The sequence below is a fragment of the Gossypium arboreum genome, chromosome 5, assembly GCF_025698485.1.
Source record: "Gossypium arboreum isolate Shixiya-1 chromosome 5, ASM2569848v2, whole genome shotgun sequence".
Classification (NCBI taxonomy): Eukaryota; Viridiplantae; Streptophyta; class Magnoliopsida; order Malvales; family Malvaceae; genus Gossypium; species Gossypium arboreum.
The window spans coordinates 11,745,101-11,766,108 of NC_069074.1; the positions used below are offsets into that span (position 1 = coordinate 11,745,101).

At 33.3% G+C, this 21,008-nt stretch overlaps 1 protein-coding gene across 1 annotated transcript; it reads right to left on the minus strand.

The window, feature by feature from the left end:
- Positions 1-334: 334 nt before the first annotated feature.
- Positions 335-3,587, minus strand: LOC108449951 (4-coumarate--CoA ligase 2-like). Its single transcript, XM_017747349.2, has 5 exons — positions 2,481-3,587; positions 1,313-1,511; positions 1,013-1,226; positions 806-908; positions 335-691 (listed from the first exon to the last, which is right to left on the minus strand). Exons 1-5 carry the CDS (start codon positions 3,477-3,479, stop codon positions 575-577), a joined length of 1,632 nt encoding a protein of 543 aa, XP_017602838.1. The 5' UTR covers positions 3,480-3,587; the 3' UTR covers positions 335-574.
- Between the last annotated feature and the right edge of the window lie 17,421 nt (positions 3,588-21,008).

Here is a 21,008-nt window from a genome sequence, read left to right on the forward strand (position 1 = left end):
TTTGATTCGACACCTTCGTCTGCATGTGGAATTTGAATGTTAGGAAACCAAGCATGAAGTTTCAGATTGAAAATTAAATGTTTGGACTTTGCACAATTTGAGGACAATATGATCTTCAATCCTAGTAATTTTGCTAAGATTAAGGCATTGTTAACGCATCTTGTATCCTTTACAAATATATTAGTGAACAACTTGTGTCTCGAATGTTTGATTCGCCTGTCGGAAAATAAAGACATCAAGCAAGCTTAACAGTGAACGGTTTTCTTTGTTTTAATATATTAGAAATGTTATAATCAAGAAGGAAAAATACATGAGAATTTGGAATTTAGATTGCTTTATCAGTAAACAATATATAAAGACATAAGGAATTATATTACCGTTGTTTTTGTGGTCTCAATTATGCAATTTGCCATGAGACAATCTTCTTACAAAGGAGAAAAAAGGGAAAAAAGAAACAGGGTATTAATCAATTATATTTCCTCTAACAAGTAATTTACACCTTTCCAGACCCGCTTATAACAGGGATCGGTTGTATATTATTTCAAACTTCCAGGGCAGGCTTTGAAACCAGGTTTCAATGTTTTTTAGTGGCCAATTTAGCTCTCAATTCCTTTCTCAGAATTTTTCCCGACGGAGCCTTTGGAATGGCTTCAATGAAGAACACACGGCTTATTCTCTTGTAGTACACCACCTGCACCATCAACGCAGTACATATGTGTCAGTCGCATTTTTCAGGACCACCAATCATCATCGGGTCAAATTGATCATTAGCAACAAGTTCAACTACTGATAAAATTATTATTACCTGTTTGGAAATATACTGTTTGATTTCATCCTCACTGATTTCTGATTTGCCTGATTTCACCACAAACGCAACAGGAACTTCGCCAACCGCCTCGTCTTTCATGCTGAAAATTGCAGGCATTTATTTATCTTAAGTAAGCCATTAAACCAAGAAACTACATATTATACGAATATGGATTAAATAATTTTTTATTATTATTTCACTTACCCGACCACAGCAGCATCGATGATATCAGGATGTGCAATGAGCATGGCTTCAAGCTCAGCAGGGGCAACCTGAAAGCCTTTGTATTTGATCAATTCCTTCAATCGGTCGACAATGAAGAGCTCATCGTCATCATCAATGTAACCGATGTCCCCGGTGTGTAACCAACCATCTTTGTCAATGGTCCTAGCTGTGGCCTCAGGGTCATTAAGGTACCCTGCATTCAATGTTCAGCAACAGGGTTCATAGTTTGTTTCCAAGCTTTCGAATTTGGTGTGATTTATTTATTTTTGACTGATTTACCTTTCATGATCTGATCTCCTCTAATAAAGATCTCTCCAGCTTGATTTCTTGGCAGGGAAGAACCAGTGTCGGGATCAACAATTTTCATCTCTGCGTTCCTTACTACAGTCCCACAAGCCCCGGATTTTATTTCGAATGGTTCCTTGGCAAATCCTAAGCACATTGCTAGAACTGGTCCTGCCTCGGTCATACCGTACCCCTGCACCACGTTTTCAATATGTTAATAAAATCTGCTCCATAATGTCGACTCGTCACATTCGCATTCAATTGAAGTAGGTGAAAATCCAAGGTGGTGGTTGCGGGCTGAAAAAAGCTGACGGTTCCAAACCGGACGGTAACAATGGGACAAAGGAGGCTGGCCAACCGCGGCCACAATCAAAGGGAAAATTCAAATGACAACTTGAACTGTAAAGTTGACTAGATGTGTTAGGCAAGAGGATTGGGTCAACGATGATTGTCTAAGAGATATATCCATTATCATGGAACACATGTTTAGAGTATTTTATTTGAACGAAGGGGTTGGTGAAGAAACCAAGGAATGATGAAATAGAAAACTTATGGGAGACCATCATTTATTTTTCTTTTTTGTTCTTTTTTTCAAGAAATTGTGGGGTAAGGGAGACATATTGATGAGTGTAACAAAGCTAACAAAGCTAAATGAAGGAAAAGCAAGCAGAAATTCATCCTAATTATTATATAAATGATATTGTCAGAACAAATATTTATTTGAAGTTATAATTAAATAATTAATTAACTATAATAATAGTACTATAATAAGGTCTGACAAAGAAAACGTGTCATTTCTTCTTTGGAAAAGAAGTAATACATTTATTATCTTACCCAACAAAAAATTTCCCAGAAAAGGAAAATTAATGAATGTTCTTCTATTTTTAACAAGAAAATTAAACCTGTGATTAATTAGTCAGGGAAGTTCATATTTACTTGGACAAAAGTATTTCTCTCTATCCCAATAAAAATGATACAGCTGACTTTTTTTTATCAAAATTTGACTGCAATTATTGTAAATATTTTAATTAATTAATTTTAAAAAATATTTTTTAAATTACTCCATTAATTTTAAAAAATAAGAGATAAAAGTTAAAATTTTAATTTACCATTAAAAGTCAAAGAGTAGACGGAGGGAGAACAAATGGTTTGACTTTCGTACCTGCCCGAGTTTGGCACCAGGGAACTTGGCTCTTACAGCGTCCTCAAGCTCTTTACCCAAAGGTGCACCCCCGGACTTCACCATCCTTACGGAAGACAAGTCGTATTTATCAGTTTCCGATGACTTAGCAATGGTGAACATTATAGGCGGCACAATCGGAGCAATCGTCACTTTGTATTTCTGTATCAGCTCCAACGCCAACCCAATCTCGAACTTCTGCATGATCAAAATTGCAGCCCCAACACGTAGCCCGCAAAGCATGATTGAATTCAGAGCGTAAATATGGAACATGGGAAGAAGACATAAGATCACATCTTCGCTGTAGAAATACAAGTTCGGGTTTTCTCCGTCGACCTGTTGCGCCACGCTGGTGACCAAACCTTTGTGCGTTAACATCACCCCTTTGGGAAGCCCCGTCGTTCCCGACGAATAGGGCAGTGCTATGACATCCTCAGGGGCTATATCGACTTCGGGGAGATCGTTGTCGTCGGCTTGAGTCAACTCGGAGAAATGTAAACAGCCCTCTGGGGCTGAGTCAATGCACATGACCATGACATCGTTGTCTTGGGCGAATTCTTTTACTTTGTCAACGTAACTGGCTTGCGTGATAATGAGCCTCGCGTTGGAGCCTTTCGCATGCTTTGAAACTTCCGCCCGAGTGAAAAAAGGATTGGCAGCCGTGGCAATGGCGCCACGGAAGGAAGCGCCGAGGAACGACAAGACGAACTCCGGGGTGTTGGGTAACAAGAGCATGATCACTTGGCGTTGTTGGATGCCGAGCTTGTTGAGCCCAGAGGCAATTCTTCGAGCGGTGAGCTCAACTTCAGCGTAAGTATAAACTTTACCTGTGGTCCCATTAATCAAACAGGGCCTGGAGGCGACGTTCGCTATGTTCTGGAAACAATACGAATGTAAAGGGAGGTGGTTGGGGATATAAATATCAGGAAGCTTTGAACGATAAATGATTTCTTCTTGTTGCAATTCAGCTTGGGGTGCCATTTTGGAGATTGAAATTGAGACGCAAAGAAAAAAAAATATACTAAAAACTTTAAAATTTTAGGCTTTGTATGTAAGTGGGGAAGCCTGAGAATAAATGATAGCTAGCGATATGGATATATACTCAGTTGAGTTGGTGAGGGGAGTTGGTAGAAGGGTAGAATGGAGATTTAAGAGGATGGGTTGATGGTTAAAGCAGGGAAGGGTGTGAAGAGGAAAATCACATATGGCGTTCGTTAATTGGAGAAGGGGTTGTGTATAGATATGCTGGAAATGACGTGGTTATACGATATGTATATAAAATACAAAAATAATTAAACCATGGAACAAAATTAATGATGTAATGTAAACGTAACATGTGAAGAATTTTATAGATAAAAATAAATATAACATGCACTACGAAGATGTATATTGGCAGAACAGAGGAAAAAGAGAGGGTTGGTGAAGGGTGGGTTTTGGGAGAAAATGGGGTGCAAATTTTTGGGTTGTTAAAGATGGCAACTTGACTAAAGAGGTGGGGCCTTTACAAGGACGGTTTTTTACCTACCACGACCAGTGCCACCGTACGTCGGAGAAATTTGCCAGACCATTTCCCCTCTTCACCTACCGCAACCGTGATTCCCGCCGGAAAGCCTTTATTATCAATTACTTAAATCCCGTCTAGTTGATTTGTTTTGGATGTTTTTTTTGTTATTTTACGTCTTGATTCCGATTCATTTCTTTTTAATTTCTTATAATTTAAAAATTAGTTAGAAAACAAAGGATAAAGCATTAATAAAATTTAACCTTAATTTATTGAATTAGATTAAGTTAACCTTTATTTTTATTTGAAAAAATAGTGTATTAGCTTATATCTAGATGAAAATTAAGTTTATTCGAGATATTTTCTTTGGAAGATTTTAGAATATATATAAAATAAAGAAATAGGAAATTCTAGAAGATTAGATATTATACACGAACATTCTAATTATTAAATTTTTATGAAATTAATTTTAAAGATGTTGACATATGTCAACAATCTAATTGTCACTAAATTCTATAAATAAGAGTGGGAGCTTTCATTCATGTGATGATGAAAAAAAAGAGAAGTGTGTGTCGTATTATAATTGTATTGTGTATTAATAAAAATGTTTCATTCTCTTATAATTGTAAGTCTCATTAAGCCTTAAGTTTTTAAACATTTAGTGCATTTGGGTTAGTTTTTATATATGGTTGGCTTTGCTGCCTGAATGATATATGGTAGGCTCTGCCGCCTGAGTATTACAGTGCATTAAGAGGTTAGAAAGTAAAAAGTTAACCGATTTCAGAGAGTTAGTGTAATATTAGTCGTAAATCCTAGGTCCTCTGTAGTGGGTGTATTGCACTCATCGAGTTTCCAATAGCTTACTGATTATTGGTTTACGCGTAAATCATAAACATAACATACAAGATGCATTGATATATATTTGATAGGAAACGAACTAGAAACCTGAAAGATGAAAGAAAAATAAGGGAAGAAGAAGAAGAGAGCAAGGAGAGAGAGAGAGAGCTATAGCAGTTACTGTATATTCTTCGTATCATTTCTATTCCTTTACATGCATAGATACATAGAAAATCATAATAGCAAAATAACAAAAAGAACAACAAACTGTACAATAAACTGTACAATACGATTGCCATGCAGAAAACGAACCGTTTTATTAATTGAATGTGCACCGTTTTGATTAATTCTCTTCGACACAATTGTCTCAGCTTAATTGGTTTATGATTTGGTCCATAACAATATTTAATATAGTGCTAATAATCTTTTTACTTAAAAAAGCAAATTTAAATTTTGAGAAAGATATTTGTTTAATAAAATTTTAACCTACAAATCATGTCAAATGCCTAAAATGTTTTTGGACGGTGCCATTTTCTCATACCCAAACAGTCAATAATTGCTTTTGCCCATCCTTGATCCACAGTCTAGAAAGGACAAATATTTGAGAATCTAATTAGTGGGTTAGATTTGAGACTAAATCACATGTTCTTCAATTATGAATAAATCAAAATTGGACGGAGGATTTAATAAAAATATTAGACATTAAAAATAGATTTAAATAATAAAATAGGTTTATTTAAAAATTAAATGTATAATAGTATAATTTAAATATAGAAATAAGTCTATGTTTAAATTTTGAATAAAAATATTCTTTTCTATTTGTCATCAAGTACAGAATTTTTTTATTAAATATGAATTAAAAATAATTTATTTTTTATAAAATAATATAAACAAATTTAAAATGGATTTAAGTTTATCATCTATAAATATACGCAGAATTGAATTTGAGAAGAAAACAAAAAAGGAGTACATTAAAAAAAAAACTATTTAAAAAAAAAAGAAGAAGAAAAAACACCATAAAAGAAGCCCAACTGGAATCTAGTGCAGTATGACCCTACCTGACCCCGGTAAATCAAAGCAGTCGTGGTTTAGAATTCTCCGGGATGAGGAAAATTAGGTGGACTTGTAAATTTCGATTTTATTTAATTTGGTCGTTCGACTTTAGTATATTTATTGACACTTTTGAATTTTCTTTTAAAATAAATTGATCTTTACTTCAACATAAAAATATTTTTCAAATTTTAGTTTTTAGAATTTTAATATCAGTTTACTCTAATTTAATTATGTGAGTGATTAATACAGTTGTACAGGTGACTATTCTAAGTGCGTTCCCCTGTCAACAAATGTATGCTGATGCTCTCTCTGTTACACCCACCAAGTTTCCTCGCTTTTCGCTAATCAAATAAATAAATAAATATTGGTGTAATTAAGACAAAAGTATCTCTTTTTCTTTTTAAGAAATCGGCATCATTAACCTTTTCATCTCATTTTTTTTATTTTAAGTTTTAAAATTGAGTCAATTTTGATATTTATTTTAAAAATTTTATAGATACATAAAAGAATAAATAGTATTTTGTAACTTTTATCATATTTACAAAGGCATATGTCATTCAAGCTAAACCTATGTACTAATCAAAATTTTAAATTACACTATCAAAATATTAAATAACTTCTTCTTCTTCTTTTTTTTCGCAAGTACTATGTTAAATAGTCAAACGACCAAAAATAAAACAATTAATTGTCCATCATACTTCCACATATGCCTGCTCTTATCCCGCCCCAGATTCAAATGTTTACTAAAAAAATAAAGGGTTTAAGTAAAAATATAAACTTTAGAATTAAGTTTGGATTAAAAATAAGATCTGTTTGAAAAACGAGCTGAGCCTCGGATAAGACTTTTTCATTAGGGCTTAGCCTGAATATGTAAAAAACGATGTTTTTTACTCTCTCTTTTTTTTTATTTTGCTATTTTCTTTTTTTTTACTATTTTACTACCATTTTGTTATTATGTTGCTACTATTTTGTTGTTATTTTATAATTCTTACTTTATTGTTAATTTTGTTACTATTTTAGAGGTATTTGCTTGTTAATTAATTGTATTTATCTTAGTGTTTTTAAGTATACATATTTTTTTAAATTTATTTTCAATTTGTTGAGAAACATTTATTTAAATGTTTTAGTATTTTGATGTATTTTATTTTTAAAAGAATTATATAAAATAATGTAAAAATTTAATACTGGCTTGGGTCAAGATCAGGTTTTAACATTTTTATCTAGACTAAATTTAGGCAAAATTTTAGGCCCATTTTTCGGGCTAGACCGGGCATAACAAACGAACCTAAAATTTTAGTTGCACCCGACCCGACCCGACCTGACCCATGGGCATCTCTACTTCTCACATATGCTAATTTCCATGGCATGCATTTATATATATATTCACTTATATTCCTTTGAGTTTTGCGTGACATATTCTAACTCAAATTATTCAGAGCTCTTGTAACGCCCCTTACCCGAGACCGTTGCCGGAGTCGAGCACAAGGCACTACTAAACTTATTTGAGCACTTAACCAAATTTAGATAATTTATATAATACTTTTCAGACAAGCTGTCCAACTGTGTCATAGTTGCTAAATAATTCATATCTCGAGTTATAAAACTCGAAATCCAAATCCGTAAATTTTCTATGAATTTATACTCATATATCTACTTACCAATTTTTTCTAGAATTTTGGTCAAGCCAATTAGTACAGTTTATTATTTAAAATCTCCCTGTTTCAGGGTTTGACTACTCTGACCTTTGTGTATTACGAATCAGATATCTCTCTGTACAGAGCTTCAATGACTATGCCGTTTGTCTCTAATAAAACTAGACTCAATAAGGAATCTGTACATATAAAGTATGACTTCTAATTATCTTTGTAAAATTTATGGTGAATTTCCAAAGTCAGAACAGGGATCCAGAAATCGCTCTGGCCCTGTTTCACAAAAATTTAAACATCTCATAAAATATAGCTCATATACCTGTTTTGCTTCTTCCATATGAAAATAGACTCATCAAGATTCGATTCCATAATTTATTCATTATTTAATTCCATTTCTACTATTTTTAGTGATTTTTCAAAGTCAAACTACTGCTACTTACGAAAACTGTTTTAGTACAAATATTGTTAACTAGATTATAACATCTTTACTTCAATTCATTCAAACTCTATACATGCCATATAAATCTTTAAACATAAAACAAAAACTACCAGAATTGATCTGAATAGTGTGCCCTGTTGTGTTGATCCGATCTACCCACTTCACTTCAAGTCAATCTACATAAAAATATTAAACACACACAAGTAAGCTTATTGAAGCTTAGTAAGCTCATAGGCATATAAACACAAATCATATCAAATATCGTACACAATCATATATCTATTAGTTTAACTATTTCATCCTCCAAATCACAATTTCATTAATAACTCATTGGAATAATTTCCATATGGCAACTCACAATTTAACTCCCTTAGGCCCATTTCTCATTTACTTCATTGTCAAATTAGGGAACAATAAGGAATTGAGTGCTTCATTATCACATTGCCATAGTAAACCATGGACTTTCACATTGATACGCATCACACACGAAGCCATAGCCTTGCCATGGTCTTACACGGTTCACATATCATACCGAAGCCATATCCTGACATGGTCTTATACGGAATCACATTATCACATTATACCGATGCCATAGCCCGACTATGGTCTTATCTGAGTCACATTATCACATTGCACCGATGCCATAGCCCAGCTATGGTCTTAAACGGGCACACTTGTCACATATGTTTCAATCAACTCATCGTGGTCACGTAATAGAAGTACTCAAATCCATTGTTCCTACTAATTTGTACTTTTAGTTACACATTATTCATTAGTTAATGCAAATTGATAGTATTCATCAACAATAAAATACTTTAACAATCATAATATTTTCATATCAAAACATTGAACTTTGCCATATGAACTTACCTGGACTAATTTGTAAAAGTCGTAGAAATTGTGGACTATTCTTGAATTTTCTCCTTTCCACGATTCATTCGTTTTCTTGATCTATAATTATAAAATCATTCCTTCATTAGCATCCATTTCAATTCTATTTCACTTCACAATTTATGCTGTTCAAATTTCGAAATTGCACTTTTACCCCAAAATTTACAATTTTCACAATTTAGTCCCTTCTCAATTCACCCATCAATTGAACTAATTTTTCTCAATTAACACTTTATTTTATCATTATAAACTATTTCAAAACCTTATATATTCTTAATTTCAACAGAAACCTTCAATTCACAACTTTTTCACAATTAGGTCCTAAATATCATTTCCTATCAAAATCACTTAATAAAACCACCTTAATATAAAATTAGAACTTAAATTTCATAATAATTCATCATAAAGTTCCCTTATCCATCCAGGGTAACTTCCAATTTCACCCATAAAATCAAAAACTAATGAATTCTACAAGTGGACCTAATTGTAAAAGTCATAAAAACATAAAATTATCAAGAAAAGTAAGAATTAAACTCACATGATGTAAAATATGAAAACCAGCTTTCTCCAGACCTTCTATGGCGTCTTAGCTGAGAAAATATGAAGAAATGTCTAGATTTTTAATTACATCATTATTTAACTATTAACTTTTATGCTATTTCCAATTTTGCCCTTGTTCACATTGTTTTCTTGCTTATTTCATACCCAAACCGTCCAGCCATTAACCTTTGGGTCTAATTGCTCTTTAAATCCATCTTTTTAAATACTTAAGCTATTTACTCACAATTTAACAAATTTTGCGCTATTTTCAATTTAGTCCTTTTTAATTAATTAGCCATCCAAACGTTAAAATTTTCTAACGGAACTTTAATACTAACTCAATGACACTCCATAAATATTTATAAAAATATTTATAGCTTGATTTTCAACTTTGAGGTCTCGATACCTCATTTTTGACCCGTTTGACCTAATAAATTCTTTTAATTCACTAATTTCATCATTTCACAAATTCTTCTAAATTCTTACTTGACTCATAAATATTAAATTACTATCTTGTTCAATCTTATTTGTCGAATTTAGTGATCTCAAATCACCATTTCGACACCACTTGAAAATTAAGTAATTACAACTCTCCCCTTTAAAAATTTCGTCCTCGAAATTTGTTACCCAACATGATTTGGATATTGTGATCTCATTGACTCCTCTGTTTCCCAGGTTGCCTCCTCCAATCCATGTCGATGCCATAACACTTTTACTAACGGTACTCGTTTATTCCGTAGTTCTTTAACTTCCCGAGCTAATACTTTCACTGGTTCCTCCGAATAAGTCATATCTGATTGTAGCTCTATCTCAGTATGAGGAATCACATGTGAAGGGTCTGATCTATATCGTCTCAACATAGATACATGAAATACATTATGGATCTTCTCAAGTTCTGGAGGCAAGGCCAATCTATAAGCTACCGGACCGATCCTCTCAATGATTTCGTATGGTCCGATAAATCGTAGACTAAGCTTTCCTTTTCTACCAAACCGTAAAACTTTCTTCCACGGAGAAACTTTCAAGAACACACGATCACCCACATTGAACTCTATATCTCTTCTTTCAAATCTGCATCGACTTTTGACGATCGGAAGCGACTTTCAAACTTTCCCGAATAATCAACTTTCTCTTTAGTTTTCCGAATTAAATCCACTCAGACTAATTTCGATTCACTTAATTCTAACCAATAAACGGGGTTCGCACTTCCTTCCATCTGAGCTTCAAGCGGTGCCATTTTGATACTAGCTTGATAAGCTGTTATTATAAGCAAATTCAATAAAGGTAAGTACCTTTCCCAACCGCCATTGAACTCGAGTATACAACACTTTAACATATCTTCCAAAATCTGAATCACTCGCTCGATTGTCCATCATGCGAGGGTGAAAAGTCATACTAAATTTTAACTTAGTACCTAAAGCTTCCTGTAGTTTATTCCAAAATCTCAAGTAAACCTCGGATCTCGATCGAAATAATTGATGTCGGCACCCCATGTAATCTCACAATTTCGACACATATAATTCGCTAACTTATCAAGTGAAAATCTGTTCGACCGGAATAAAATCGCCGATTTAGTTAATCATCTACCATCACCCAAATCGAATCTTTTTCTTGAGTCACCGGCAATCCAGATACAAAATCCATCATCACATGTTCCCACTTCCATTCGGAATCATTACAGTTGTAACAAACACCGTAGGCACTTGATGTTCAACTTTTACTGTTGATGATTAAACATTTTGCCACAAATTCACAAATTTCCGTTTCATACCAGGCCACCAATACATTTTTTCAAATCACAATACATCTTCGTACTACCGGATGAATCGAGTACATACTACTATGAGCCTCGATAAGATATCCTTCTTCAATTCTAGATTATTCGGGACACAAATTCTATTACGATGGTATAACATACCACTATTATCAATAGAGTAATCTAAGTTCAAATTATCCGAACCATTTGTCGTTTCAACACCAACTTCGGATCTTCATCTTGCAATTCCCGAATTCGTTGAAAGAATCTGGTTTTGTCTTTAATTCAACTAATATAGAACTATTTTCATTAACAGACAAATGAGCATTTAACGCCCGAAGAGCAAATAATGATGATTTCCGACTAAGTGCATCTGCCACTACATTTGCCTTACCCGGATGATAATCAATGATAAGATCGTAATCTTTCAACAGCTCTAACCATCGCCTCTGTCTCAAATTCAGCTCTTTCTGAGACATTAAATATTTCAAACTTTTATGGTCTGTATACACATAACATTTCTCTCCATATAGGTAGTGTCTCCAAATTTTAAAGCAAATACTATGGCATTAACTCAAGATCATGTGTAGGGTAGTTCCTCTCATGTGGTTTCAACTGTCGAGAAGCATATGCTACAACTTTTCTGATTGCATCAATACACAACCTAAACCATTCGAGACGCATCACTATATACTACATATGGCACACCTGATTCAGGCTGAGTTAACACCGGAGCCTCTGTCAACATTTTCTTTAATTGATCAAAACTTTGTTGGCACTCATCAGACCATACAAACTCAACATTCTTCTGTAATAATTTAGTTATCGGTGAAGCAATCAGTGAAAAATCTTTCACAAATCGACGATAGTAACCAGCTAATCCAAGGAAACTTCGCACTTCCGTAACATTCTTTGGAGTTTTCCAATTAATCACCACTGACACCTTACTCGGATCTACTCGTATACCATCAACTGACACAATGTGACCCAAGAATCCCACTTCATGAAGCCAAAATTCACATTTACTAAATTTTGCATATAACTGTTTTTCCTTAATATCGTAGTACAATTCTCAAGTCTTTGAGCATACTCGGATTCGTCTTTGAATAGATCAAGATATCGTCAATAAACACAACCACAAATCTATCTAGGTAAGATGGAAAATTCGATTCATTAAATCCATAAAAGCAAGCGGGAGCATTTGTCAAACCGAATGGCATAACTAATAACTCATAATGACCATACCGAGTTCTAAAAGTCATTTTCGGTACATCACATTCCTTTACCTTTAATCGATAATACCCAGATCTGAGATCTATTTTTGAAAACATTGTAGCATCCTTAAGTGATCGAATAAATCATCAATACGAGGCAAAGGATATTTATTTTAATTGTTACCTTATTCAATTTTGTAATCTATGCACACCTCAATGAACCATCCTTCTTTTCACAAATAAGACAGTGCACCCACGGCGACATACTCGGTTCGATAAACCCTTTGTCTAACAGCTCTTGCAACCGGGTTTTAACTCTCTTAATTCTCTGGAGCCATTCTATACGGTGTCACCGATATGGGAGTTGTTCCCGGAAGCACATCTATCACGAACTCAACTTCTCTATCGGGTGGTAACCCTGGTAATTCTTCAGGAAATACATCCATGAATTCATTTACAATAGATAGTTGCTCTAACTTTGATTCAGAACTTCGAGTATCAAGAATATAGGCTAAATAAGCCTCATTTCCTTTACGCAACAATTTCTGAGCAGACATAAAGGAAATCATTCTAACCATGTCATCCAAATTTCTAGACTCAACCAAAATAATGTCTCCTGTTTGACATTTCAAGTTAATTCGTTTTTCTCGACAATTCACTATTGCGTCATGTTTCATTAACCAGTCCATGCCCAAGATAACATCAAATTCCCGAAAGGGTAGCAGCATCAAATCAGCGGGGAAATCACAGCCCTTAACTTTCAGTGGACAGTTATGACATATTAAATTAACTACCACACTTTGACCTAACGGATTTGTAACTTGTACATCATAATCAGTAGGCTCAACAAATAAGTTCTTTTCAGATGCTAACATAGTGCAAATATATGAATGAGTAGACCGGGGTCTATTAAAGCATACAGGAACATCATAAAGATAGAAAGTACCAGCAATTACATCCGAGTCTGTTGCTTCTTCTCTCGCTCGAATGGCATAAGTACGGCGAGGAGCCCTAACTTCGATCGGCTAGTAGTATCTTTCATACCCGAACGAGTAGCCCTGTAACCTTTGCTTCGACGAGGCGTCTTCCTTTGAGGAAGAATTTTGGTTTCTCCTCTGTTCCACTTCTTCTACTTGTAATTGGGGACAATCACGAATAAAGTGATCGGTGGCCCCACATTTATAACAAGCCCCTAATTTACTTCTACATTCACCGGGGTGACTTCTTCTACAATGTTGACACTTGGGCCTTTGGGTATTTTGTACACTACCCACACTAACAGCAGGTCTGTCAGATGCTTTGTAATCAGATTGTCTTGGCCTACTTTTTCCTGATCTTTCCGGTACTGAAGTGGCTCGACTGAATTCCTCTTTAGATTTCTTCACTGGTAAAGCCGAAAATGACTTAGATGCACTTCTTTTGAAAGATTCTTTACTTCTTCTATCTCGTTGCATCTTTTTATTATATACTTCTTCAAGCTTCTGAGCACGATCTGATAGAACAACAAATTCTCGTATCTCAATGCCCCCTATCATCATTTTAATCTCATCATTAAGCCCTTATTCAAATCTGATACACATTTCTTCTTCAGTGGGTACTATATCTCGAGCATATTTGCTTAGATAAACAAATTCTTCATATTCAGCCACTGACTTGTTTCCCTGTCGCAAGTCGAGAAATTCTCTTTTCTTCTTATCCGGATATCTTCTACCGACATATTTCTTCTTAAATTCATTTTGAAAAAATTCCCAAGTGATCTTCTCGGTAAATTTATAACAATGCTTCTATTGTTTCCCACCGCTTATAAGCTTCTTCTTTCAATAATGACACGGCACATATTAAGTAATCATCTGGTGAGCACGCCATTTGCTTAAAACCCTCATTATACTTTGTAACCAATATTCAACTTTAACGGGGTCATCGTAACTACTAATTTTCGATGGTGTCGAAATGGTGATTTGAGATCACTAAATTCGACAAATAAGATTGAACAAGATAGTAATTTAATATTTATGAGTCAAGTAAGAATTTAGAAGAATTTGTGAAATGGTGAAATTAGTGAATTAAAAGAATTTATTAGGTCAAGCGGGTCAAAAATGAGGTATCGAGACCTCAAAGTTGAAAATCGAGCTATAAATATTTTTATAAATATTTATGGAGTGTCATTGAGTTAGTATTAAAGTTTAGTTAGAAAATTTTAACGTTTGGATGGCTAATTAATTGAAAAGGATTAAATTGAAAATAGCACAAAATTTGTTAAATTGTGAGTAAATAGCTTAAGTATTTAAAAGATGGATTTAAAGAGCAATTAGACCCAAAGGTTAATGGCTGGACGGTTTGGGTATGAAATAAGCAAGAAAACAATGTGAACAAGGGCAAAATTGGAAATAGATAAAAGTTAATAGTTAAATAATGATGTAATTGAAAAATCTAGACATTTTCTTCATAATTTCTCAGCCAAAACGCCATAGAAGGTCTGAAGAAAGCTGGTTTTCATATTTTTACATCATGTGAGTCTAATTCTTGCTTTTTCTTGATAATTTTTATGTTTTATGACTTTTACAATTAGGTCCACTTGTAGAATTCATTAGTTTTTGATTTTATGGGTGAAATTGGAAGTTACCCTGGATGGATAAGGGAATTTTATGATGAATTATTATGAAATTTAAGTTCTAATTTCATATTAAGGTGGTTTTATTAAGTGATTTTGATAGGAAATGATATTTAGGACCTAATTGTGAAAAGTTGTGAATTGAAGGTTGCTGTTGAAATTCAGAATATAAAAGGTTTTGAAATAGTTTATAATGATAAAATAAAGTGTTAATTGAGAAAAATTAGTTCAATTGATGGGTGAATTGAGTAGGGACTAAATTGTGAAAACTGTAAATTTTGGGGTAAAAGTGCAATTTCGAAATTTGAACAGCATAAATTGTGAAGTGAAATAGAAATCAAATAAATGCTAATGAGTAGAAATATTTTATATTATAGATCAAGAATCCAAAGAAGAACGAGGAAAAGAAAAAGTTGCGGAATAGTCCCAAAATTTCAATATCTTCTACAAATTAGCCGGGTAAGTTCATATGGTTGAATTTAGATGTTTATTTGTGAATGATTGAAGTTTATAATGTGTTATTATATACTAATTTGTTGTGGGATTGTGTAGATTTTGTTAATGAAAGAATAAATGTGGAAATGCAAATTAGGAAAAAGCAGGATTGAGTACGTTAAGTATCGTGGCGTGTGATGAATTGACGGATAAGACCATGGTTGTTCCATGGCAAAGTGTGAAATGTAGGTATGGTATTATCCATCTTGAAATGTGAAATGTAGGTATGGTATTATCCATCTTGAGTATGTGAAATGTAGGTATGGTATTATCAAATCCATCTTGAGTTAAGAAATGTAGGTATGGCATTTCCCATACCGAGTTGAAAAATATAGGTATGGTATTTCAATGAGGAAAACCATACTGAGTTGTGAATCGTGGCATTGAGCAACGACGTACTCAATTTAAAAGCCGTTTCCTAATTTGATTATAAGAAATAAAGAGAAGTGATCCAAATGAAAGAGATTGAGTAGTTATTCTTGTTGAGCTCAACTATGTGAATTATTATAACAATGGTTGTGAATCGCAGGAAACTTTAGTAAATGTTTTGGTATTGTTTGGAAATATTATGTTTGGTAAGCATTACTTTTAACCTATGAACTTACTAAGCTTCAATAAGCTTACTTGTGTGTGTTTAATATTTTTATGTAGATTGACTTGAAGTGAAGTGGGTAGATCGGATCAACACAACAGGGCACACTATTCAGATCAATTCTGGTAGTTTTGTTTTATGTTTAAAGATTTATATGGCATGTATAGAGTTTGAATGAATTGAAGTAAAGATGTTATAAACTAGTTAACAATATTTGTACTAAAACAGTTTTCGGTAAGTAGTAGTAGTTTGACTTTGAAAAATCACTAAAATAGTAGAAATGGAATTAAATAATGAATAAATTATGGAATCGAATCTTGATGAGTCTATTTTCATATGGAAGAAGCAAAACAGGTATATGAGCTATATTTTATGAGATGTTTAAATTTTTGTGAAACAGGGCCAGAGCGATTTCTGGATCCCTGTTCTGACTTTGAAATTCACCATAAATTTTACAAAGATAATTAGAAGTCATAATTTATATGTACAGATTCCTTATTGAGTCTAGTTTTATTAGAGACAAACGGTATAGTCATTGAAGCTCTGTACAGAGAGATATCTGATTCGTAATACACAAAGGTCAGAGTAGTCAAACCCTGAAACAGGGAGATTTTAAATAATAAACTGTACTAATTGGCTTGACCAAAATTCTAGAAAAAATTGGTAAGTAGATATATGAGTATAAATTCAGAGAAAATTTACGGATTTGGATTTCGAGTTTTATAACTCGAGATATGAATTATTTAGCAACTATGACACAGTTGGACAGCTTGTCTGAAAAGTATTATATAAATTATCTAAATTTGGTTAAGTGCTCAAATAAGTTTAGTAGTGCCTTGTGCTCGACTCGCAACGGTCTCGGTAAGGGCTGTTACATTTATTGGTATCAGAGCTTCGATTTAGCCGATTCTCGGAATATGTATGATGTGAAAAGTGTCTAGAATTACATGCCATATAAATCTGTGATAGTGTGCTGTGTATGATCCGATCTAATCCTTGTTTTTATTATAGATTATCTTGATTTGAAAAGATGTCGATAGACCGAACAAACCGAGCAAGAAGAAGTTAATAGCAGTACAAATCTCTGAACAAGGAACAAGTAGTGAAGCTCCGATTTCATTGATGCGAGAACAAGAACTCAAAAATATGATTTATGGATTCATGAATCAGTGGTATAATGAGAATGTGCGAGAAAGAAATCAGACTCCGCAACCTCCTCCCCCTATCTCAACATCTGTAGTACCCCCGGTTGCTCCTCCACCTCCTCCGACAACTGAATCTGGCAAACGTTCTCCATTTGAAAAGCTCAGAAAACATGGGGCTGAAGAATTTCGGGGAAGAACAGACGATGTGTAACGCCCCCTTTACCCGAGACCGTCGCCGGAGTCGAGCACGAGGCATTACTAAACTTATTTGAGCACTTAAACAAATTCAAACAATTTATATCACACTTTCCAGACAAGCTGTCCAACTGTGTCATAGTTGCTAAATAATTCATATCTCGAGTTATAAAACTCGAAATCCAAAGCCGTGAATTTTCTCTGAATTTATATTCATATATCTACTTACCAATTTTTTTCTAGAATTTTTGGTCAAGCCAATTAGTACAGTTTATTATTTAAAATCTCCCCTGTTTCAGGGTTTGACTACTCTGACCTTTGTGTATTACGAATCAGATATCTCTCTGTACAAAGCTTCAATGACTATGCCGTTTGTCTCTAATAAAACTAGACTCAATAAGGAATCTGTACATATAAAGTATGACTTCTAATTATCTTTGTAAAATTTATGGTGAATTTCCAAAGTCAGAACAGGGATCCAGAAATTGCTCTGGCCCTGTTTCACAAAAATTTAAACATCTCATAAAATATAGCTCATATACCTGTTTTGCTTCTTCCATATGAAAATAGACTCATCGAGATTCGATTCCATAATTTATTCATTATTTAATTCCATTTCTACTATTTTTAGTGATTTTTCAAAGTCAAACTACTGCTACTTACCGAAAACTATTTTAGTACAAATATTGTTAACTAGTTTATAACATCTTTACTTCAATTCATTCAAACTCTATACATGCCATATAAATCTTCAAACATAAAACAAAAGCTACCGAATTGATCTGGATAGTGTGCTTTGTTGTGTTAATCCGATCTACCCACTTCACTTCAAGTCAATCTACATAAAAATATTAAACACACACAAGTAAGCTTATTGAAGCTTAGTAAGTTCATAGGTTAAAAGTAATGCTTACCAAACATAATATTTCCAAACAATACCAAAACATTTACTAAAGTTTCTGCGATTCACAACCATTGTTATAATAATTCACATAGTTGAGCTCAACAGTAACAACTACTCAATCTCTTTCATTTGGATCACTTCTCTTTATTTCTTATAATCAAATTAGGAAACGGCTTACGAAATTGAGTACGTCGTTGCTCAATGCCACGATTCACAACTCAAGATGGTTTTCCTCATTGAAATACCATACCTACATTTTCAACTCGGTATGGGAAATGCCATACCTACATTTCTTAACTCAGTATGGATTTGATAATACCATACCTACATTTCACAGCTCAGTATGGATAATACCATACCTACATTTCATAGCTCAGTATGGATAATACCATACCTACATTTCACACTTTGCCATGGAACAACCATGGTCTTATCCGTCAATTCATCACACGTCACGATACGAACGTACTCAATCCTGCGTTTTTCCTAATTTGCATTTCCACATTTATTCTTTCATTAACAAAATCTAGGCTCATATATCTACTTACTAATTTTTTTCTAGAATTTTTGATTGGGCCAATTAGTACAGTTTATTAGTTGAAGTCTCCCTGCTTTGTGGTTCGGCTGCTCGACCCTGTTCACTACGAACCAAATTTCTCCATGTACAGAATTCAAATAACCAATACGTTTATTTCTATTAAAATAGACTCAATAAGGAATCCATACATATATAGTATGACTCCTAATTAATTGTTTACAATTTTAATGATTTTTACAAATCAGAACAGGGAGTTCAAAATCACTCGACCTTGTCTCACAAAATTCAAATATCTCCCGATATGAAAGCCTTTTGATTACACCGTTTCTTCTATGTGAAACTAGATTCAATAAGATTTAATTTCATATTTTACTTAACCTATAATTAGATTTTCATGATTTATGGTAAATTTTCAAACTCAAACTACTGCTACTAACCAAAAACTGCTTTAGTACAAAATGTTGTTAACTAGTTTATAACATCTTTACTTCATTTCATTTAAACTCTATACATGCCATATAAATCTTTAAACATAAAACAAAAACTACGGAATTGATCTGAATAGTGTGCCTGTTGTGTTGATCCGATCTACCCACTTCACTTCAAGTCAATCTACATAAAATATTAAACACACACAAGTAAGCTTATTGAAGCTTAGTAAGCTCATAGGCATATAAACACAAATCATATCAAATATCGTACACAATCATATATCTATTAGTTTAACTATTACATCCTCCAAATCACAATTTCATTAATAACTCATTGGAATAATTTCCATATGGCAACTCACAATTTAACTCCCTTAGGCCCATTTCTCATTTACTTCATTGTCAAATTAGGGAACAATAAGGAATTGAGTGCTTCATTATCACATTGCCATAGTAAATCATGGACTTTCACATTGATACACATCACACACGAAGCCATAGCCTTGCCATGGTCTTACACGGTTCACATATCATACCGAAGCCATATCCCGACATGGTCTTATACTAATCACATTATCACATTATACCGATGCCATAGCCCACTATGGTCTTATCTGAGTCACATTATCACATTGCACCGATGCCATAACCCAGCTATGGTCTTAAACGGCGCACTTATCACATATTTTTCGTCAATTCATCGTGGTCACACATAGAAGCACTCAAATCCATTGTTCCTACTAATTTGTACTTTTAGTTACACATTATTTATTAGTTAATGCAAATTGATAGTATTCATCAACAATAAAATACTTTAACAATCATAAGATTTTCATAACAAAACATTGAACTTTGCCATATGAACTTACTCGGACTAATTTGTAAAAGTCGTAGAAATTGTGGACTATTCTTGAATTTTCTCCTTTCCACGATTCGATTCGTTTTCTTGATCTATAATTATAAAATCATTCCTTCATTAGCATCCATTTCAATTCTATTTCACTTCACAATTTATGCTGTTCAAATTTCGAAATTGCACTTTTACCCCAAAATTTACAATTTTCACAATTTAGTCCCTTCTCAATTCACCCATCAATTGAACTAATTTTTCTCAATTAACACTTTATTTTATCATTATAAACTATTTCAAAACCTTTTATATTCTTAATTTCAACAGAAACCTTCAATTCACAACTTTTTCACAATTAGGAATATCATTTCCTATCAAAATCACTTAATAAAACCACCTTAATATAAAATTAGAACTTAAATTTCATAATAATTCATCATAAAATTCCCTTATCCATCCAGGGTAACTTCCAATTTCACCCATAAAATCAAAAACTAATGAATTCTACAAGTGGACCTAATTGTAAAAGTCATAAAAACATAAAAATTATCAAGAAAAGTAAGAATTAAACTCACATGATGTAAAATATGAAAAACCAGCTTTCTCCAGACCTTCTATGGCGTTTTAGCTGAGAAAATATGAAGAAATGTCTAGATTTTTCAATTACATCATTATTTAACTATTAACTTTTATGCTATTTCCAATTTTGCCCTTGTTCACATTGTTTTCTTGCTTATTTCATACCCAAACCGTCCATCCATTAACCTTTGGGTCTAATTGCTCTTTAAATCCATCTTTTAAATACTTAAGCTATTTACTCACAATTTAACAAATTTTGCGCTATTTTCAATTTAGTCCTTTTAATTAAT

Bases quoted from the DNA above. Each gene is read 5' to 3' on its own strand.
- LOC108449951 (XM_017747349.2), bottom strand. From the start codon at position 3,479: ATGGCACCCCAAGCTGAATTGCAACAAGAAGAAATCATTTATCGTTCA. The intron at 1,227-1,312 runs GTAAATCAGTCA...CATTGAATGCAG, and splicing joins AGGAGATCAGATCATGAAAG to GGTACCTTAATGACCCTGAG. The intron at 692-805 runs GTAATAATAATT...TTGATGGTGCAG, and splicing joins AACAGTATATTTCCAAACAG to GTGGTGTACTACAAGAGAAT.